We start from the raw sequence: 21,443 nt of genomic DNA, 5'->3' as shown, positions 1-21,443 counted from the left end.
CATTCTGGCACAACCGGCCCTTTAAGAACGTTCAGGTTTTTGATACGACCCGAAATGAAAAGCCCCTGCATCGGATCAGTCCGTTTAGAACACGACATCTGACAGCAATAAGTGTACAAACAGGTCGGCGTCATAGTTCCACCACATCTGATTATTTCAAGTGTTGTCAATAGACCAGTGTAAAATGGAGGAAGCATGTCTTGAGAAGTGTGGGTGGCTCTTAAAAGAGCCGTTGTTTGTTTTGTTTGTTTGTGGTCGGGTCAGATTTAGCCTCCGAAGCCGTACAGGGTGCGGCCCTGCCTCTTCAGGGCGTACACCACGTCCATGGCGGTCACCGTCTTCCTCTTGGCGTGCTCCGTGTACGTCACGGCGTCACGGATCACGTTCTCCAGGAACACCTTCAGCACGCCGCGGGTCTCCTCGTAGATCAGGCCGGAGATACGCTTGACTCCGCCGCGGCGAGCCAGGCGGCGGATGGCGGGCTTGGTGATGCCCTGGATGTTATCGCGGAGGACTTTACGGTGCCGCTTGGCGCCGCCCTTCCCGAGTCCCTTGCCTCCCTTTCCACGGCCACTCATGATTCTCTCGTTGTGCGTCGATGACGATACACTGACCCCGGAAGGCTGAGCGTCCGGATTTAAATACATGTCGCGGACCTAAGTGACGACAGTCGACCAGACACGTTTCTACTTCCGCCTCAAGTTGCCAACTTCCAGCGGACACATTTCCGCTCAGAGAATTGGATTGGAAAATAAAACACCGTCAAACTAGGAAGTACCTGCGGAGTTGTCACGTCTCAAAGTCTCCTCGTGATTTCATGTGGAAATAAAAGCAACATAGAAACAAAACAAAAATTAATTTGACCGCAATAAATCCCAATTGTCTGTTTTCCTCTCATGAATCAACCAACAGTTCCAACCGTCTCAAAATTATTAGGAACCGTCCAGTAAAATTACTGCATTTTGCCTACTTTGCTAATTTCAAAAGACGGCCACAAGTTTGCTTCTTCAAACATGTTGAAAAAGCATACTGCTCAAAAAAATAAAGGGAACATTTCACTTTAATTTTGTGTGTGGCTCCAAATCCAGGCCTCCATTGGTTAACAAATTTGATTTCCATTGATGATTTTTGTGTGATTTTGTTGTCGGCACATTCAACTTTGTACAGAACAAAGTATTCAATGAGAATATGTCATTCATTCAGATCTAGGATGTGTTATTTGAGTGTTCCCTTTATTTTTTTGAGCAGTGTACATAACTTGCTAAAATTATAACGTGAATTTCTAACGGTCACGCTGGTATTTTGGGCTTCCTTTACTCATTTTCCTCAGGTGTTTGTGTACATGCAAAAGCTTATTGACGAGCAGCAGATTCTTCTCCAAGAACCACTTAAAGGATCTGGATCTGGTGCTTCCGGATGTTGCCGGACTGATTTTCTAAAGGCGGCACAGAGCAACGGAACCAGAGTTATAACTGAAGGTCTGTTAGATTTGTGAGAGGCACTTAGTAATTTCATGTTTATTCCCTTTTAAGGTCAGTCAGCTTTCCCTCGGTTTTCTCAACTTCAGATGTCCGGTGTTTACCGGGTTTCAACCCATCTCAGACCTTATACATTTTAAGTGAATTCTAGAAACTTTGACCCTTCAGACGGAAGTAGGTGGCTCTTAAAAGAGCCGTTGGGTTGTCGCTCGGGCTGCGGACGTTTACTTGGCCTTGGCCGGCTTCTCGGTCTTCTTGGGCAGCAGGACAGCCTGGATGTTGGGGAGGACGCCTCCCTGAGCGATGGTCACGCCGCCCAGCAGCTTGTTGAGCTCCTCGTCGTTGCGCACGGCCAGCTGCAGGTGGCGGGGGATGATCCTGGTCTTCTTGTTGTCGCGGGCGGCGTTCCCGGCCAGCTCCAGGATCTCAGCGGTCAGGTACTCCAGAACCGCAGCCAGGTACACCGGAGCTCCGGCACCGACGCGCTCGGCGTAGTTCCCCTTGCGCAGCAGCCTGTGAACACGGCCCACGGGGAACTGGAGCCCCGCACGGGACGAGCGGGTCTTGGCCTTAGCTCTGGCCTTGCCACCGGTCTTTCCGCGTCCAGACATCTTGTTTCGATCAAATACACTTTCGCTCTCACCAAACAGGAGGAAAGAATGCGTCAGAACAGGAGCGTCGGGGATTTATACCTGCCATCTCTTCACTGATTGGTCGCACTTCAGCACAAACGTAATCCTCCAATCAGAACAGCGCGCGTCAAGCTCTCACAGTAGACACAACACTTCCGCTCACCGCCGGATGGGGCCTACAAAATAAAACCCCGACGCCTGGCGGCCTAAGTGATGCTTACGGAGCACAAAATGGCTGAGATAAAATAATATTTGCATATATTCTCCTGTATTTATGATGTGACCAATAATTAAATAAAAATTGTTTTCATTAAGAAAGCTTCAGGCTTCAGGTCAATGATGATCTTATTTTATAGATCATTTATTGAATCTGTGCTGACCATTTTAATCCTCTGTTGTTTTGGAAATCTTAATATTAGGTTAGGAAATGCATTTAGCAGAGTAATACATGTATATTTAATAAGATCTTAGGATTTGAACAATATACACTTACAGAACTGTTTAATAAACAGAAAAGCTAAAGACATTCTGACAGTTTTACAAGCTGATTTCCAGTTCCAGTCCTCAGTATAAAAACTAACAGCTACAAACTTTTTTGTGTTCGTAAAGCATTTTTTCTTTTTAATGCAGGACAATGCAGGGATTTTTTTTTACCATTTCTTTTAGATTCATTTATTTTATTTATTTCATAAGCTTAAATAATTATTTTAGAAAGACCTAATTTTCTTAATTTCTTTTAAGCACAAAAATAAATCAAACGAGAACAAAGACCATTCAGTGAGCCAGTCCTCACGCGGTTTTCCTGTCACATGATCAGCCGTACGGCTGCTGCTCACCGGTTCGGTGGGAGACTCCCGGTCTGATGTGTGACTGGAAAAAAAAAAAAAAGCTTCACCTGGTAACGCGCTTTGCTAAGTGGGAACTGGTCTGTTTTACACAGGCCATCGTTCTGTTCCTGCTCCAGATCCTGATTCCTGATCTGGATTCCAGTTCTGATGCCTGTTTCCCTGTGGACCAGACGAGCTAACCACCCACTGAACCAAAAGAACCGTCACATCCCTGCAGCTCCTTCCAGTCTGGTCGGAGGTATTCTCCTCATCCTCACTCTGCACGGAACCAAACTGAATTTGGATCCGTTCCCATCATTCCTCTCACCTCCATCAGCTGAACGGTTAAATGTTGCCTTTGATAAAGGAGGGGGAAAAAAGCATTTCTGGTATTTCATGGACTATTTAAAGTACTTCTTTGTGTGTATTGTTATAAATATTTAATACACTTCAATAATTTTGCGCTGTGTGGTTGTCTGTGTGTTTATCTCTCCCTCCACCAGTCGAACCAGCCTCATTATTAACTAACTCATAAGTAATCATTCTACTATGTAACATGTTACAATAAGGGAAGCGCCTCATGCCGGGCTGTTGGTTGATTATGATTTTTGTTGTCAGTCGAAAATGATAACATTTCTGTACAGATCATGTATTGATTTATATTTGATGTCTTTTTTATTGTTTTTACTTTTTAGCTTTTCATACGTTCTTAGTTTTTATGCGTGTTTATGCAAAGAGTATTATAAATATAGCTAAATTCCTGCTAAAATATGTATCGTAGTTATAATGTGATGAGTGTGTTTTAGCGCCCTCTTCTGGTTGGCTGTAAATATGTTAGGAAACCGGAAAGTCCCCGGTTTGTTTCGCGCTCTGCTGTGGTAAGTCATACATTCCGGTGCTTTTTGAAAAGTATTATAAAATATGTTCAAAGGATAACTTGAGATTTGCTCTAATTACGCATTCAGGACAAACCAGAGGAGCAAAGCGCTTGGTTTCTGTTTTCCAGTAAAATCCCATCTGATCCAACCCTCTGGCCTCAGAGTATTTATGATATGAAACTATTTATATTCATTAATCTCCCATTCGGGATTGTAATAAATCTGAATCTGTTATGTAACACACTCTTAAACAAGAATCAGGTTTTAGCATCAGTTCAGCTAAACTTTGGAAAAATAATTACGGATCACTTTGTTAGATAAAATATTCAGTGAAATTAGTAAATGTTCCAACAACATTTGCTCTTTAAAACAAATAAAGTAAGAGCAAAGACAACTGGAGGTAAATTACTGTCATAACCTTCACTAATGACGTCACTGATATTATTGAGGATTAGGTTAAATTAGTTTGCTGCAGCTTCTTGAGGTAAATTAAAATAAGACAACTCAGAAAAACTGACTTGGAAAAATATATGACACCTTATTTTTATATTATTTTTGACAAATAAGAATCCTATTGTACCTTAAACATTTTTGGTTTATTCTGATTGATTTAACAAGAAATCTCTCAATGTAATAATTCAGATCTATTCGGTTAATGAAGCAGGATAATACGGTAATAAAGGAATATTTAGTTGTATTTATTACATTTCATGCCGTCAAAGAAAAAGGCCACAAGGTGGCAGTATTTTATTGGAAGTCCCACTGCAGCGTTGGAATTTTTTTAATCTTTATTTCAAAACAAATAGCATTGACATACATAGAGGATCTTTCACACAAAGATAAATATCACAATATTATATAAAAAAAAGAAACAATCACAGACATTGACAGTGTGGATCTTAAGGTTTTGCAATTGTCAAAGTACAATGAATAAAGTAAAAAAAAAAAAAAAGTTAAATCAATCAATGAAATTTTATTTGTATAGCACATTTCAGCAGGAAGGCATTTCAAAGTGCTTTACATAATTAAAAAACAGTATGTCACATTGAATAAACAGTAAGAAAGAGAAAGAGATTTTGAAAAAAAAATATTAAAAAAGATAAAAACATTAAAACCTGCACCCCTTTTCAACCAGGGGGGACGACACCCGCACCCCATCCTTATCTGGGACTCTAACCCTCTGGGACTTTAGTCAAAATTTCGTTTGACCAGGACTCCAACCTCTAGGTTTTTAGTTGAAACACCGTCAGCTGGGACTCTAAACCCCGTAGGACTTTAGTTAAACGTCATTTAAGTGGGACTCTAACCCACATTTTACTCAAGGGACTCTAACCCAAATAGGGCTATGAGTAGGGGACAGTACCCGCGACTCTCAGGGGGGGGGGGGGGCTGTACATTATTAAAAAACTAAACACAGCATAAACAGTGAGAAAGAGAAATAAAAATAAATTAATAAATATTTAAAAAGTAAAGATAAAAACATTAGAAACATTGAAGACATCAAAACCCGCACTCCAACCCTTATGTCGCCATAAGCAGCTCTAACCAGATGGTTTCAAGTTGAGATTTAACGGCTCTCAGTGTTTCAGCTTTTTTACAGTTTTCTGGAAGTTTGTTCCAAATCTGTGGTGCATAGAAGCTGAATGCTGCTTCTCCTCGTTTGGTTCTGGTTCTGGGGATGCAGAGCAGACCAGAACCAGAAGATCTGAGGGGTCTAGACGGTTGGTACAGCAATAATAGATCTTTAATGTATTGTGGTGCTAAACCATTCAGTGATTTATAAACTAACAGTATTTTAAAGCCTATCCTCTGAGCTACAGGGAGCCAGTGTAGGGACTTTAAAATTGGTGTTATGTGCTCTATCTTCCTGCTTTTAGTGAGATCAGCAGCAGCAGCTTCTGGATCAGCTGCAGCTGGATGATTGATTTATTAGTCAGACCTGTGAAGACGCTGTTGCATTAATCAATGCGGCTAAAGATAAACGCATGGATGAGTTTCTCTAGATCACGCTGAGACATCAGTCCTCTAATCCTGGAAATGTTCTTCAGGTGACAGAAGGCCGACTTTGTGACTGTCTTAATGTGGCTCTGAAGGTTCAGGTCAGAGGTCATCACTACTCCCAGGTTTCGGGCTGATCGCTGGTTTTCAGTTGTAAAAACTGAAGCTGCGCATTGATTCTAGATCGCTCCTCTTTAGGTCCAAAGATAATAACTTCAGTTTTGTTTCTGTTCAGCTGGAGAAAGTTTTGGCTCATCCACACATTTATCTGTTCTAAGCATCTGTTCAGTGATTGGATGGGGTCAAAGGTCACCTGGTGACATCGTGATGTAGAGCTGTGTTATGTTAGTTATGGTAGCTGATCTTATTTCCTGTTATAACCTGAGCCAGTGGGAGCATATAAATATTGAAAAGAAGGGGCCCTAGGATTGAACCTTGGGGTACCCCACATGTGACCTTTGACCTCTCTGATGAGAAGTTCCCGATTGAAACAAAGAAATCCCTGTTCTTTATGTAAGACTCAAACCAGTTGATCACTGGAGCGGAGAGTCCAATCCACCTCTCCAGTCGATTCAATAAAATGTCCTGGTCAACAGTGTCGAAAGCTGCACTGAGGTCCAACAGAACCAGCACTGTGGTTCTCCCACAGTCTGTATTTATATGGCTATCATTGAACACTTTTACAAGGGCCGTCTCCGTGCTGTTTAGTTCTGATAAACCTGTTTGTAAATTTCTGTTGCATTATATTTGTTCCTTCGATTGAAATGGAGTCAGGAAGGTTTAGATCGTTTAGATGTTTTATGCTAAACAATGTAAACTATGAAGAACCGATTTAATGACCAATTAAAATTATTTTTAGATATATCTATGTCATTATTGTTAATGAAATGCTTATATACTATTGAGGATTTGAAAGGTGGCTATACTCTTAAATATCTAAGTAAAAGAAATAACGTACAGAGACGTAGTTCTTGCTGCTAGGCCATAGACGAGCCGGAGATTTATTACACAACCATGGATACCTCGTTACAGTTTCTTCAGTTCAGTACAAAATCTTCATCGTCATTTCTTGTCACAAAAATCTCCCCGAAGTCTTAATCTCGACCTGTTTTATACTTTTCCATCTTCATCAGTGTGTTGGAAAGTTTCAACCAATGGCGTGCTACTGTTGTTTTGCAGAAAGATTCTGGCACGCTTTATACTGAGTGTGTATTGGGCGACCTTTAAAATATTTTGGACCTCACGAATTCAACATCTGCTCCATTTCAGAATTGCTGAATAGCACAATTTATCTCAAATTGTTGATTTTATCTTGCACAAACAGACATCCTTTCTAGTAAATTCTGGCTCCATTTGCGCTTTGCACGCAAATGGAAGGAAAGAATTCGGTCAGGTTGACTTAGTGCAAAGCCAAAGTCTTCGCCGAGGCGCCAATGTCTTTTTTCCACCAAACAACTCCTTAGATAGTATTTCCCCTCTCACAATACCACTCACCATTACTGGTGAGTAACTGATTATCAAATTACTATTATTATCAACCCATTTATGAAGAAACAATCATTTGTTTTTATGTATTATATAAACATTGTTCCATGTCATGCAGTAATGACAACAGTAGTTGTGTTTATATAGAAAATGCCAACATAGAACCTGCTGATGAAATTGAACTAACTTGACTGGAAGTTTTACAACTGAGAATCGACAACACAATAAAACATTTAGAGCGACGAGTTTACTGAACCGAAGATTTGGGAAAATATTCCACATGGAGTTTTGATTGTTTAGAAATCTCTTAATCCAATTAATGATTAATATTAGATTAACGACAGTAAATATCAAAGCATCTAAACCTCCTTCAGCTAAAGAGTTTGAGAGCATTGAAGTGTTTTTCTACAGATATTAAAAAGCCACAATTTAGTTGTTTCCACATTGTTTCTACACTTTTAAATTTTGTAGAGTGATTATCAACTTTTTCCATAATACTGTAATTTACTTGCTTTGCATGTCTAACAGAACTATAAAGTTTCTAGTTTATCTTTATTTTTAATATTATTATTATTGTCGTTTTTAAGCATGAAGATTAATTATTTGTCTATCAGTAAATCATGCAAATATTATTTTATCTCAGCCATTTTGTGCTCCGTAAGCATCACTTAGGCCGCCAGGCGTCGGGGTTTTATTTTGTAGGCCCCATCCGGCGGTGAGCGGAAGTGTTGTGTCTACTGTGAGAGCTTGACGCGCGCTGTTCTGATTGGAGGATTACGTTTGTGCTGAAGTGCGACCAATCAGTGAAGAGATGGCAGGTATAAATCCCCGACGCTCCTGTTCTGACGCATTCTTTCCTCCTGTTTGGTGAGAGCGAAAGTGTATTTGATCGAAACAAGATGTCTGGACGCGGAAAGACCGGTGGCAAGGCCAGAGCTAAGGCCAAGACCCGCTCGTCCCGTGCGGGGCTCCAGTTCCCCGTGGGCCGTGTTCACAGGCTGCTGCGCAAGGGGAACTACGCCGAGCGCGTCGGTGCCGGAGCTCCGGTGTACCTGGCTGCGGTTCTGGAGTACCTGACCGCTGAGATCCTGGAGCTGGCCGGGAACGCCGCCCGCGACAACAAGAAGACCAGGATCATCCCCCGCCACCTGCAGCTGGCCGTGCGCAACGACGAGGAGCTCAACAAGCTGCTGGGCGGCGTGACCATCGCTCAGGGAGGCGTCCTCCCCAACATCCAGGCTGTCCTGCTGCCCAAGAAGACCGAGAAGCCGGCCAAGGCCAAGTAAACGTCCGCAGCCCGAGCGACAACCCAACGGCTCTTTTAAGAGCCACCTACTTCCGTCTGAAGGGTCAAAGTTTCTAGAATTCACTTAAAATGTATAAGGTCTGAGATGGGTTGAAACCCGGTAAACACCGGACATCTGAAGTTGAGAAAACCGAGGGAAAGCTGACTGACCTTAAAAGGGAATAAACATGAAATTACTAAGTGCCTCTCACAAATCTAACAGACCTTCAGTTATAACTCTGGTTCCGTTGCTCTGTGCCGCCTTTAGAAAATCAGTCCGGCAACATCCGGAAGCACCAGATCCAGATCCTTTAAGTGGTTCTTGGAGAAGAATCTGCTGCTCGTCAATAAGCTTTTGCATGTACACAAACACCTGAGGAAAATGAGTAAAGGAAGCCCAAAATACCAGCGTGACCGTTAGAAATTCACGTTATAATTTTAGCAAGTTATGTACACTGCTCAAAAAAATAAAGGGAACACTCAAATAACACATCCTAGATCTGAATGAATGACATATTCTCATTGAATACTTTGTTCTGTACAAAGTTGAATGTGCCGACAACAAAATCACACAAAAATCATCAATGGAAATCAAATTTGTTAACCAATGGAGGCCTGGATTTGGAGCCACACACAAAATTAAAGTGAAATGTTCCCTTTATTTTTTTGAGCAGTATGCTTTTTCAACATGTTTGAAGAAGCAAACTTGTGGCCGTCTTTTGAAATTAGCAAAGTAGGCAAAATGCAGTAATTTTACTGGACGGTTCCTAATAATTTTGAGACGGTTGGAACTGTTGGTTGATTCATGAGAGGAAAACAGACAATTGGGATTTATTGCGGTCAAATTAATTTTTGTTTTGTTTCTATGTTGCTTTTATTTCCACATGAAATCACGAGGAGACTTTGAGACGTGACAACTCCGCAGGTACTTCCTAGTTTGACGGTGTTTTATTTTCCAATCCAATTCTCTGAGCGGAAATGTGTCCGCTGGAAGTTGGCAACTTGAGGCGGAAGTAGAAACGTGTCTGGTCGACTGTCGTCACTTAGGTCCGCGACATGTATTTAAATCCGGACGCTCAGCCTTCCGGGGTCAGTGTATCGTCATCGACGCACAACGAGAGAATCATGAGTGGCCGTGGAAAGGGAGGCAAGGGACTCGGGAAGGGCGGCGCCAAGCGGCACCGTAAAGTCCTCCGCGATAACATCCAGGGCATCACCAAGCCCGCCATCCGCCGCCTGGCTCGCCGCGGCGGAGTCAAGCGTATCTCCGGCCTGATCTACGAGGAGACCCGCGGCGTGCTGAAGGTGTTCCTGGAGAACGTGATCCGTGACGCCGTGACGTACACGGAGCACGCCAAGAGGAAGACGGTGACCGCCATGGACGTGGTGTACGCCCTGAAGAGGCAGGGCCGCACCCTGTACGGCTTCGGAGGCTAAATCTGACCCGACCACAAACAAACAAAACAAACAACGGCTCTTTTAAGAGCCACCCACACTTCTCAAGACATGCTTCCTCCATTTTACACTGGTCTATTGACAACACTTGAAATAATCAGATGTGGTGGAACTATGACGCCGACCTGTTTGTACACTTATTGCTGTCAGATGTCGTGTTCTAAACGGACTGATCCGATGCAGGGGCTTTTCATTTCGGGTCGTATCAAAAACCTGAACGTTCTTAAAGGGCCGGTTGTGCCAGAATGTAAAAAAAAACAAAAAAAAACACTAAGCTGTTAAAATATCAATGAAGGCTGTTTGTGTCATTTTCTTCAAAACAAATATTGAACATCTCTTCACACTGACCAGCCCGTCCAGGATTTTGTGAATGCCTGCGGTTTGTTTTTGCTAATATATGATGCTTAAATGTAACTGTTATTACTCGCCATATTGGTCACGGACAATGGCTTGACATCAAGTAGGGCTGAGGGGCAGCAGTCACTTAACCCTTGTGTCCAGAAATGGGGCCCAACCGACCCCCCACACACATAAAACTTGTATCATTTGCCTCAGTCCTCGCACGCACAAGGGTTAAACCCAGTGTTTTCAGACAATTTCAAGAAGAATTTTCATTAAAAATCAGGACATGTGGGGATCTGTTGATTTTGTGTGGATTTTGCAGATTTGTGAAAAACTGGAGGGACTCATTGATGTAACCTGGAGCCTAAAGGGCCACATAAAAAGCTGTGGCGGGCCAGATTTGGCCCCCCGGCCTCGAGCTCTAACAGATTTTGTATTCTCTGTCTGCGCCTGCATGATTTCCTGGAGCCTTCTCCAGCCCCTCGTGAAATTCTTGAGAAATAAACTAACCTGTTCAATAAACTCACCTGACGTCATTATAACCAACCCTCTACAAAAGCTTCATTAACATCATATTTGCATCTGAACATGACTAAATATAACCACACATGGGTTCATCCGTTTGTCTTCTAATGTGTTTATTTGCCATAAATGTAGTTTATGTGTTTTATATCGCATCATGCATGATTTGAGACAAGCTGGAGGCCTAAAAGGCCAGTTTAAGTCAAGAGGCTGCTTGAGATTATTTGTAAAGTCTTGGATTAGCCAGTGGACGTTTTATATATATTTTTTTATGACTTTAATTTACCATGTCACTGTCTCGGTGAACTTTTGGTTGTGTTTTAGTTTGGCGTAGTGCTGTGACCACGTCAAAGCCAACTGTGAGCCATCAGTAAGAGAAAAATGTGACTTTAGGAAGAGATCAAGTGCTTTCAGATGTCGTTATCCGGTGATGTTTAAATATTTCAGCTCTGTTTTATATCAGAGACGAGCGAGAATACAAATACAGCCGTAAGCGAGTTGAAGCATTTGAGTCCCCAGGTCGGCAATGACGGGTAGAAAGCGGCCGGTGATGAAGTCGTGAACCGGAGAAGCCGAAGCAGGGCTCAGACAGCGGAGACGCGACAGCCAACGGCCGCTTGGAGCGCGTGACGAGCTGAGCCAATGAGATCGAGGCGACGGCACAGTGAGATTAGCGTGCAGCCTGCATAAGAAGCGTCCCTGCGCCTGCGCACTTCATTCGCTGTCCCTGTTTCCCAGGAAGCCGTGAGGATGCCCGAACCCGCCAAGTCTGCGCCCAAGAAGGGCTCCAAGAAAGCCGTGACCAAGACGGCCGGCAAAGGAGGCAAGAAGAAGAGAAAGACCAGGAAGGAGAGCTACGCCATCTACGTCTACAAGGTGCTGAAGCAGGTCCACCCCGACACCGGCATCTCGTCCAAGGCCATGAGCATCATGAACTCGTTCGTCAACGACATCTTCGAGCGCATCGCCTCCGAGGCGTCCCGCCTGGCTCACTACAACAAGCGCTCCACCATCACCTCCAGGGAGATCCAGACGGCCGTGCGCCTCCTGCTTCCCGGTGAGCTGGCCAAGCACGCCGTGTCTGAGGGCACCAAGGCGGTCACCAAGTACACCAGCTCCAAGTAAACCTGCCGCTTGCCACCAACACAACAACGGCCCTTTTAAGGGCCACACAAATGGACCTAAGAGAAAAGCCTGTCTGTCTGATCGGAACCTTTGCTTGTGTTCATTTCTCTTTAACTGTCTAAAATAAAAGGCTTAAGCCCTTAGTGTTTTGCCCTACTTCGTGTGCATAGCAGGTTTCCTGAAGGTGAACAGACTGATTTTATACATCAGATTTTAACCTGGAGAGCTTTATAACTCCAGTGATGTTAAGCTTTGTAAATATTTCCTTAGGTAATTTCTTAGATCTTGGCGCTTTTTAAATCCACCCTAAATGAAAGATCTCCAGATGTTGGTCCAGTTCTACATATGTTGAAATCAATGTTTTTGTAGTCTTCCTACTGTCATGTTAAATAATGTGATATCCATGCTGAAGCCAGTGTTTCAGTCCAGGTATAACGACATTTAGTCCTGAAAATGCCGCAGCTTGGCTTATTTGCAAGGTTTTAGTGAAGTTCTCCTTGCCTTATTGTTGAGTTTGTTTATAAAAATGAAATGCAGATTTTTAAAGTGGGCGGGTTTGTGTCTTTTAAAGAAGTGACGTAGAGTGAAGCAAGCAGCTGAATTAGGCGGTTAAATCAATTCTGCTTTCCTAATGAATGAAGGAGAGTTTCTTCTTCAGTCCGAGTGGATAATTGCCGTATTTTAACAGCAGTGATTGCTCAACAGCGCCAGTAGGTGGCAGTAATTGCAGCGATTCGTGTTCTCGTTTATTACAGAGGAGGCTCGTTTCCCCTGTCGGATATAGTGCTGTAAATGTTTTACTGAAGTGTCTAAATGTGTTGGAGTGCATCATGTTGGTGTGCGTAGACGGCTTCGGCTAAATGTCTTCAGTACAAAGCAGGAAGTTTGTCCTTATCGGCACGTCGGTGGCTCTTAAAAGAGCCGTTGGTTCCGTGTGGAGGCCGGGCGAGTGTTTAAGCCCTCTCTCCGCGGATGCGGCGGGCCAGCTGGATGTCTTTGGGCATGATGGTGACCCTCTTGGCGTGGATGGCGCACAGGTTGGTGTCCTCGAAGAGACCCACCAGGTAGGCCTCGCTGGCCTCCTGCAGAGCCATGACGGCGGAGCTCTGGAAGCGCAGGTCGGTCTTGAAGTCCTGGGCGATCTCTCGCACCAGGCGCTGGAAGGGCAGCTTGCGGATGAGCAGCTCGGTGGATTTCTGGTAGCGGCGGATCTCTCGCAGAGCCACGGTACCGGGCCTGTAGCGGTGAGGCTTCTTCACTCCGCCGGTGGCCGGGGCGCTCTTGCGGGCGGCCTTGGTGGCCAGCTGCTTCCTGGGCGCCTTCCCTCCGGTGGACTTACGGGCGGTCTGCTTGGTTCGGGCCATAGCGCTTACTCGCTTTTCTGCTTCACGTTTTGCACTGGTGAACGGGTGAATGCTCCAGTCGGGCGGCGGGGCTTTATAAGGACGCTGGGGGCGCGAGGGAGCTTCTGATTGGCTCACATTGCTGACGTAGTGAAACGCAGCGGACTCGGCTATTGGTTAGATTTGAAATTTCAAAATAAAGCGCCATGGAAATCTAACTAACAAAAGAGGAGGCGTTTACAGTTTCAGGGAAAACAAAGTTGGATTTTCGACCGACGGATCCTTATTACAAAATGCTTTGCTTTTTAACTGCAATGCTCAGTATTAAAATGATTGAGGACATCAATCATTATATAATATATGTGCACAATCTCAGTAAAACGGATCCAGAATCATGTCTGTGAAAATTAAATCAGTTCTTTTCATTTCAAAAGGTTCAGTGATCTGGCCAACAGCTAAGAAATGAATATAAATGAAGACGGGCTCAGTAATGTGATTGTATCAGTACTTTACATGCTTCTCTTTAAAAAATAAATTAAAAGCAATAATTTAATGAAAACTGTTCACTGTGGTGCTGATCCATGGGATGAATCATAATTTCATCGTGCATGTTACCGTCAGCTGAATGAAAACAGATTTTTTTTTTTTTTTTTTTTTTTTGCAATCAAGAGTAAAATCGTTTGGAGGTAAAAATCCCACTAGTTGAACGGGATTGAGTTGCGATAGAGTAAAATGCAACATTGTAAGCAGTTGAACCCAGTGAGAAATGTTACAAATTTGCTACCAAAATGTAACAATGTTGGATAAATTTTGTTACATTGTTACTTACTTTTAACATCGTCACCTATTTGTAACATTGCTATTTCTATACAACATTGTTCCAAGTGCAGCATGGAGTAACTTCACAGCGTGAGGAACGATGCCTTAATGCGTGGAGGTGGTGGCTCTGAAAAGAGCCTTTGGTGCGCGAAGCAGTGTTGGGGGCAGATGTTTACTTCTTGGCCTTCTTGGCTGCGGGCTTTTTGGCTGGCGCTTTCTTGGCCGCGGGCTTCTTGGCGGCCTTCGGCTTCTTGGCGGCGGCGGCGGCCTTCTTGGGGCTCTTCTTGGGCACCTTTTTGGCGGCCGCGGCGGCTTTCTTGGCCGGGGCCTTCTTCGGGGACTTCTTGGCCGCTGCCGCCGCTTTCTTGGCGGCGGGTTTCTTGGGGGTGCTGGCCTTCTTGGCGGCGGGCTTCTTGGCCTTGGCCGGAGCCTTCTTCTTCACCACCTTCTTGGCCGGCTTGGCCGCTTTGGGCTCCTTCTTGGCGAGCTTGAACGAGCCGGAGGCCCCGGTGCCTTTCGTCTGGCTCAGGGTTCCTCCGGTCACCAGCTTGGTGACGGCCGTGTTGATGCGCTTGTTGGCCTTGGCCACATCCACGCCCTTCCCGGCCAGCACCTTCTTCAGCGCCGCCAGAGAAACTCCCTTGCGCTCCTTCGAGTCGGCCACGGCGGCCACGATCAGCTTGGACAGGCTGGGTCCGTCCTTCTTGGCCCGGGGAGCGGACTTCTTCTTCGGAGCTTTCGCCGGGGCTTTCACCGCTGCTGGAGCTTCTTCTGCCATCTTTCTCACTCAATCTTCCTCTCAACGTGTCCGGCTCAGAGCAGGAGGCGGCACTTATAACATCCATGAGAACCGTGAAGAGACAACTCAGCCCGCGCGCTCTGCTGCTGCCTCAAACATGGCCACACTTGTGTTTTCTCCGCTTCGTTTTACGATCAAAATCACAAACTAATTCAACCCTTGGCACGTAAATCTTAAGGTAACCGGAAGAAAACCCTCCTGTCTGAACACTAACCCCTGGTTTGGTTCGCAGGACTTTCTCTTTTCCTCCCAGGACCCTTCGGACCTGTCACACACGCTGTGATTTGCAGCAGCGAGCGCCGGGTTTTCTACACATTTCGTCTCCTAAAATACATAAAATCGCTTCACACAAACTATAAATCTGTTATTTCCGTTAGCAGAGGCATGTTGGAGCGTAGTACAGGTGAAAATATCGCGCTACAGCCATTTGTTGGATCGCTACGGGCGAGCTTTTTGCTGCCAGTAAACACACGGACGCTGTCGGTGAATAAGCCGGTCAGGGCTCATTTCTCCGGAGCGGTCCTCTCTTCCTTCACACATTTGGTCAACACGGAGGACTGACTGCGGACTCAAACCGCTTTCTGATTCACAAATATAATACATCAGTCTTTGCTCTTCCTAAATACCAAATAAAAACAACTGAGTGATCTTACTGCTTAGCTTTCCTTTGTCTGTGATCTGATTGATCACCTTCACTCGCTAAAACAAAACAGTCCATCTATAATTCAACCCTAACCCTAACCCTTTTTTTGGAAATTGTTTATTTTTAGGTCATCACTTTTATTTGTTTTCCCAGAGTTTTCTTTTTTGGTCTTGCTATTGCGCACAGATTTTTACATTTATTGATTTGATCATGTTTCTTTAACCGTTAAAACTAAAACTTTGTGCATTTTTATTTTATTCTGCTTAAGTGGGATTTTTTTTAAAGCTCATGTTTAATTAGTGACTTTTCTTTAACATTCACATAAAGGTGCATTCCATCCTTTTAGCTGCTTTTCTTAGTGCACATGTGGACAGCATCGTTTGGTTTTTTTAGACAAAAATCGTCAATATGCTGAATATATTTTTCTTACGTCTCAGACTTTGACCTCTGTGTTGCTTTGGCCTCTCCAGACTATCTGCCCGGTTGTCTGTGAACTTATTTCTGCAGCTCTTGGAGTCGATGCCTTATTAAATCTCCTCCGTCGTTCTAACAGTTTGTTTACAGGATTTGCTGAAGTTGTTCTGCATCAACGTCCCTTTGCCTTCGGAAACCTTCCAGGACGTACCGCCGCTCAAAGGCATTTCCACAGCATGATGATGCCACCACCATGCTGGTGGCATCATCATGCTGATGCCACCAGCGGTAGCAGCGGTTCTGCTGCTGCTACTTCATCCGTTTATTTCCAGTATCTGTTGGTCATCAGAAGCAGCCACTTGGATCGACAAGTCCATAAATGAGGCTTTTCTGTTCGGGGGACGACTGTGGATCCTGGAGGTGATGCTTAAAATTAATATACATCACTTTACTAGAATAAAACAATTATTTGCTATTCTAATTTTTGATATCTACATTTTGGCTATGCCAGAATAATTTAAATAAACAGAAATAAACTTTGAACTACATCAGTCTCTGTGAGATTAACCAGTGTTTTTTCTTTCATTTTTGATTTCAAGTACCAAATAAATCAACATGAGGCGATTTTGCCTTCCTGATTAAAATACAGTTCCTGCTGAAGGAGATCTTTCCTGCCCATGACCATCAACGTTTACAAAATAAATCTTTATGAAACTTGAATAATATGAGTTACAACAAAATCTACTTTTCCTTTGGGATCAATAAATGTTTTTATTTAATATTTTACTTTATGAACAACCATCTTTACCAAGTAACCTTTGTGACTGTCCGTTTTACAGCTGGTCATTCTGTGGATCAAAATGTATCATTTTTACAAGAATTTTTATAAATCCTTTGTTCATTAACTAATGTTTGGGTCTCTATTATAACTTTAGTTAACTAATGTTAACTAAAGTTAACATTAGTTAACTTTGTTCATTAACTAATGTTTGGGTCTCTATTAACGTTTATTTCTGAATAATCAGAAATAAACGTTGAACAATATCAGCGACATGACATTGATCAACACATCAACTTTTTTTTAAATATTTGTTTCAATTCAATTACCAAATAAATCAGCTTTTTCTTGCATTATTTTCGCAGCGCTCTTACTGGCCTGACAAAGACAATACCCCTCCTCACCAGTTGGTGGCGGCAGGGCGCCATGAGGTTCACTGTTCAGAAGAAGAAGAATCAGTAGAACCGACAGAGAAACAATGCGAACATCGGTTTGGGGCTGCTGTTCGCTTGTCTGCAGACAGTTAGCTTAGCTTTGCGGCTTGTTTTGCGTCTTTTGCGGCCGTCATGGCGGCTCTTCGCGGCTTCAGGGAGTTTCTGACGCAGCGGCTGGCGGCGGCCGGGGACGAAGTGCTTTCTGCGTGTGAAGACACCGTGGTTCGGTGTGAGGAGCAGAGCCGTCTTCAGCAGAAGATGATCGATGTTATGAAGTCCGAGTTTGATGCGCAGAGAGCAGGTAGGGAAAATATGTCACATCTGTTCTTTGGTGATGAACTGAAACCAGAATTTAGTTGGTTTCGGGGCTGAGGTCATCTGTTCCCGCTCCATAATGGGAACAGATTCATTTACCCGCAAGGCTTTCACTGTGTTTATTCCTCTCATCGTGACCAACAAATCACGTGGCTTTGACAACATTTGGTTCCCTTCAGAAGCGGAAAGGAACTCCATAAGAGCTCACCTTCTCCTTCATATTTCTCTGCAATCCCTCCTTGCACGTTAACCTTGCTTGGGGAGTTGCTGAGGAGTACGGTGTGCGTGTTGGGACATTCTCAGGAAAACATCAAACTATTGTCTAAACAGCATCAGAATAAAAACAAAGAAAAACCAGCTTCACACTAAAAGGCCTCAGCAGCACCGCTAACGCTAGCTACAGTGAATTAGCGAAACAAAAACAGCAGCACGCTAATGTAGATCTTCCTAGAAGATTAGCTTTTCTTCCATGATTAGCTTCACTTTTTAGCTAACCTTCAATAAAGTTTTGCCGCCACCCAAACATTTTCCACTCATTGGAAACTACTTTCCCTCTTTTTGAGGCTGAACTGTTTTGGTTTGATCAAAGAAATGATACAAAGCTCAAAACAAGTCAATTTGATCACAATCCTCCTGTTTAAAGAGGAACTGCAAAAGCAAAGGAGGTGGATTAGCAGAGATGCTAGCAGCTAATCATGTGATCCAGGACCTGTTACTGTGGAATATCGTCTCTGCTGCCTGGATGTCGAGCTGTTAGCGTGTCATGGTGGTCATGAGGCTGTCACACAGCAACAGTCTTCAGTCAGAGGCCTCCTCACAATCAATGCAAGACCGACTGCTATTAGAAATCCTTCCTGCCCACAGCATCGCTGTGCACAATAATCTTTGAAGATACTTGAATGACTGAATTTTCTTGTCACTTTTTTTAGACCTTCGGGAACAACGTGACATTAAAGAAGAAGAAGAAGAGAAGCTTGTGCCTGATGAGCAGCTTTCTAACGAGGAGAGGAGTTCCACTTCTGATGAAAAGATTATTAAAGAGGAGGAGGATTATCCAGAGGCAACACCCATTAAGGAGGAAGACCAGGAAGAGCCCTGCACCAGCAAACAGGGACAGCAGGTACAGCTGAAGAGTGTGGAGAGTCGGTCTGATCCAGAGTCTCTGAAACCCGACGCCTCCAGGAAGAAGAACCTCTGCAGGGCGAAGGCGAGCTTCTGCGACATTTGTGGCCAGGCTCTAACGAAGCTCGGTTTGGATCGCCACATGAGGACTCACACGGGCAGGAAGCCGCTTTCCTGCAAAAGCTGTGGACAGATCTTCCGGCTCCGTCTGTCTTTGGAAGTCCACATGAGAACCCACGCCGGGACGAAGGCGCACGCTTGCAAGACTTGCGGGAAAACGTTCAGACGAAGCGACCACCTTAAACTCCACACGAGAACCCACGGCGACAAGAAGCTGTACCTCTGCAACGTCTGCGGAAAGAGCATGGCCGACCCGTCGGCTTTCAGGAGGCACGTGACCATCCACACGGACGAGAAACCGCACGCCTGCAAAATCTGCGGCGAGAAGTTCAAACACAGCAACACCCTGCTGTGCCACCGGAGGGCGCACTCGGGCGAGCGGCCGTACGTCTGCCGCTTGTGCGGCAACAAGTTCGTCAACGCCTCGAAGCTGAAACGACACATGATGTCGCACACGGGCGGCAAACCTCACGCCTGCGAGCACTGCGGGAAGAGATTCATCCGCCTGCACCAGATGAAGGATCACGTGAGGAGGCACACCGGGGAGAAACCGTTCGACTGCGACACGTGTGGGAAAAAATTCAGCAGCACCACCGAACTGAGAGCTCACACCAAAACTCACACAGGTGAGACGTCGCAGACATAGACAAGCTGCGGTCGCTTTGTTGAGAAGGTTTGGATCAGAAACAAAAACTTTGGGCCAATATCGCCATAAAAACATGTTTCTTTGTTTTCACCACCAGTGAAGCAGCCGATCTGAGGATTTATAACCTGGAGGTAAATCTTTACTGGGTTTATAAAGAATCATTAATAGAATAATCCTCTAATAATGAGATTCAGTCCCATTTGTGAACTGGGATGGTTTTCCTAAGATTTATCTGTATTTTCTTTTCTTTTTCCAGATTGATATTGAACTTTATATACATATATAATTAAATACAATGTTTGTTTTTTTGTTTTGTTTTTTTACTGAAGTTGTCCAGGAGATATTAGTAAACAAACATTTTCAGTTTCATTCTTATTAAATCCTAAGAACTAATAATCTAACAATTATGTCTTAAATTATTTTAAAATGATTTCTGGTAATTTGTGACCCTGACTTTGGGAATTACAGGAGTCTACTTCCTGTATATTAATGATGCAAAATAAAAGAAATACTTTCAACATCAGTTTGTTTTCTCTTTACTGAGATGGAGTTTAATATATATATTGCTTAAATTTGCAGACAGTAATTCTACTTAACTTCCACTGAATTTGCTTTAGTTTATGACTTCAGTTGTTTATTGCTCAAGAATGTTGAAAACTAAAATCTGCTTCAGAGGCAATACAAGGAGAAAACCAAGAAATAATAATTTAATCTTTGATATTTTATTGATGATTTGATCAAAAAGAGGCAATAAACCCTGGCAGAGAAGTGATGAATTGAGCTGAAACTGGGTCAATTTCTCCTGCAGTTTCCTCATACTTCTCTCTAATATTTGCAAAAAATCCAATTTAATCCTGATGTAAATATTAAAATGGAGAACACAAACAGTTTGAGATTTGATGTTTGATTTGTTTTTATCATTCTTGGCTTTGACCACAAGAGGGCGACTCTGTCTCATATTTTTCTCACTTAAAGCATTAAATAGTAGATACTTGAGTGAGGCTGCAGTTTTTCTGTTGGGTTATGAAATCAAAATTTGTTAAATATAAAGTAAAAATACAACATAAATGCAGATGAGAAAAGTTTGGTAGAACCCAGAAAAAGAGGTCAAAGTTCATTATTTAACAATAATCGGACCAAAGACAGAACAATGGATGCCCCACATTAGCTGAAAAGCATCTTGATGATGCCTGAAACTTTTTTTAAAAAGACATTTTTTAAACAAGTCAAACCTCAGTTTCGGGGCAGCAGGATCTCATACCTTAAATGTTCCACTTTGCAGGAGTTCAGACATGATGCTCCATCCTCATTATTTAGTTCATTTCAGTGCAGAGGAGCAGCAACTTTACTCTGAACCATTCACAGATGACTGACTGCCTCACCTTATCAGGAAGCCGTTCTGCCTCTTCTCTCCCTAATCTCGTTCTTTCAGTCTCTGCCTTCGACTCGTGGCCACAGGATGTAGATTGGACTTTGATCATGACGGATGGCTCCAGTCGACATGCTGCCTCCCAAACAGACACGTGGAAACTTTCTGGATCCTAAAAAAATCAGGAGAGAAAATGCTCTGAGGGTTTTAAATGTTCATCTTCTGTGGCTGAACCTGAATTTCTTCTTCTATTTTTAGTTTTCTGGAGAAATATGTTGTCAGAGTTCAAGTTGCTTTGTGTCACATTTTGATTTAAGACTCAGCTAAAATTTGCACCGTGGGGATTTGTTCCTTAAAGCAACCAGTCCGACTCCAAATGGACTTTCTGTTGCTCTTGACCTTTTTCAAGTTCATTTTTACCTTCAAATAGGTTTACAATAGTTTTGGATTTTTCATTATACCTTGGTTTGTTGTGACTTGTTTTGTTAAATTCTTACTTAAACTTAAGTTTTAGAGTGTGTTTGCTAGTTTCTATGAGTTAAATATTTAGCTTTAGTTTAGTTTTTATTAGATAAATTAGTAGTTCAGTTTTTTCATGCTTCGGTTAAATTTTA

The 21,443-nt window shown here is 43.4% G+C and overlaps 7 protein-coding genes and 1 pseudogene across 7 annotated transcripts; 4 read left to right on the top strand and 4 right to left on the bottom strand.

The window, feature by feature from the left end:
• Positions 1-232: 232 nt before the first annotated feature.
• LOC106911354 (histone H4) lies at positions 233-626 on the bottom strand. The gene has a single exon (XM_014978136.2). The coding sequence runs from the start codon at positions 576-578 to the stop codon at positions 267-269; it is 312 nt and encodes a 103-aa protein (XP_014833622.2). The 5' UTR covers positions 579-626; the 3' UTR covers positions 233-266.
• Positions 627-1,059: 433 nt separating this feature from the next.
• Positions 1,060-2,143, bottom strand: LOC106911351 (histone H2A-like). Its single transcript, XM_014978133.2, has one exon. The coding sequence runs from the start codon at positions 2,087-2,089 to the stop codon at positions 1,703-1,705; it is 387 nt and encodes a 128-aa protein (XP_014833619.1). The 5' UTR covers positions 2,090-2,143; the 3' UTR covers positions 1,060-1,702.
• Positions 2,144-8,151: 6,008 nt separating this feature from the next.
• LOC148152545 (histone H2A-like) lies at positions 8,152-9,227 on the top strand. Its single transcript, XM_088003070.1, has one exon. The coding sequence runs from the start codon at positions 8,198-8,200 to the stop codon at positions 8,582-8,584; it is 387 nt and encodes a 128-aa protein (XP_087859196.1). The 5' UTR covers positions 8,152-8,197; the 3' UTR covers positions 8,585-9,227.
• A 439-nt stretch (positions 9,228-9,666) lies between these two features.
• LOC148152544 (histone H4) lies at positions 9,667-10,054 on the top strand. Its single transcript, XM_088003071.1, has one exon. The coding sequence runs from the start codon at positions 9,709-9,711 to the stop codon at positions 10,018-10,020; it is 312 nt and encodes a 103-aa protein (XP_087859197.1). The 5' UTR covers positions 9,667-9,708; the 3' UTR covers positions 10,021-10,054.
• A 1,558-nt stretch (positions 10,055-11,612) lies between these two features.
• On the top strand, positions 11,613-12,170 carry LOC148152543 (histone H2B 1/2-like). The gene has a single exon (XM_088003072.1). It carries the CDS (start codon positions 11,653-11,655, stop codon positions 12,025-12,027), a length of 375 nt encoding a protein of 124 aa, XP_087859198.1. The 5' UTR covers positions 11,613-11,652; the 3' UTR covers positions 12,028-12,170.
• A 633-nt stretch (positions 12,171-12,803) lies between these two features.
• LOC148152542 (histone H3) lies at positions 12,804-13,424 on the bottom strand. The gene has a single exon (XM_088003069.1). The coding sequence runs from the start codon at positions 13,389-13,391 to the stop codon at positions 12,981-12,983; it is 411 nt and encodes a 136-aa protein (XP_087859195.1). The 5' UTR covers positions 13,392-13,424; the 3' UTR covers positions 12,804-12,980.
• Positions 13,425-13,861: 437 nt separating this feature from the next.
• LOC106911352 (histone H1 pseudogene) lies at positions 13,862-14,984 on the bottom strand (annotated as a pseudogene).
• Positions 14,985-17,225: 2,241 nt separating this feature from the next.
• LOC106911356 (uncharacterized) lies at positions 17,226-19,978 on the top strand. The gene is made up of 2 exons (XM_014978139.2): positions 17,226-17,558; positions 18,502-19,978. Exons 1-2 carry the CDS (start codon positions 17,390-17,392, stop codon positions 19,458-19,460), a joined length of 1,128 nt encoding a protein of 375 aa, XP_014833625.2. The 5' UTR covers positions 17,226-17,389; the 3' UTR covers positions 19,461-19,978.
• Positions 19,979-21,443: the final 1,465 nt, after the last annotated feature.

Source organism: Poecilia mexicana, unplaced genomic scaffold (assembly GCF_051168715.1).
Source record: "Poecilia mexicana isolate PSO_F unplaced genomic scaffold, ASM5116871v1 scaffold_23, whole genome shotgun sequence".
In the NCBI taxonomy this organism is placed as follows: Eukaryota; Metazoa; Chordata; class Actinopteri; order Cyprinodontiformes; family Poeciliidae; genus Poecilia; species Poecilia mexicana.
This window is presented reverse-complemented; position numbering and strand designations above follow the sequence as displayed.

Excerpts from the sequence above, each read along its gene's own strand:
- LOC106911354 (XM_014978136.2), bottom strand. The coding sequence starts at position 578 with ATGAGTGGCCGTGGAAAGGGAGGCAAGGGACTCGGGAAGGGCGGCGCC.
- LOC106911351 (XM_014978133.2), bottom strand. The coding sequence starts at position 2,089 with ATGTCTGGACGCGGAAAGACCGGTGGCAAGGCCAGAGCTAAGGCCAAG.
- LOC148152545 (XM_088003070.1), top strand. The coding sequence starts at position 8,198 with ATGTCTGGACGCGGAAAGACCGGTGGCAAGGCCAGAGCTAAGGCCAAG.
- LOC148152544 (XM_088003071.1), top strand. The coding sequence starts at position 9,709 with ATGAGTGGCCGTGGAAAGGGAGGCAAGGGACTCGGGAAGGGCGGCGCC.
- LOC148152543 (XM_088003072.1), top strand. The coding sequence starts at position 11,653 with ATGCCCGAACCCGCCAAGTCTGCGCCCAAGAAGGGCTCCAAGAAAGCC.
- LOC148152542 (XM_088003069.1), bottom strand. The coding sequence starts at position 13,391 with ATGGCCCGAACCAAGCAGACCGCCCGTAAGTCCACCGGAGGGAAGGCG.
- LOC106911356 (XM_014978139.2), top strand. The coding sequence starts at position 17,390 with ATGGCGGCTCTTCGCGGCTTCAGGGAGTTTCTGACGCAGCGGCTGGCG. Across the intron at positions 17,559-18,501 it reads GTTTGATGCGCAGAGAGCAG|ACCTTCGGGAACAACGTGAC; the intron begins GTAGGGAAAATA and ends CACTTTTTTTAG.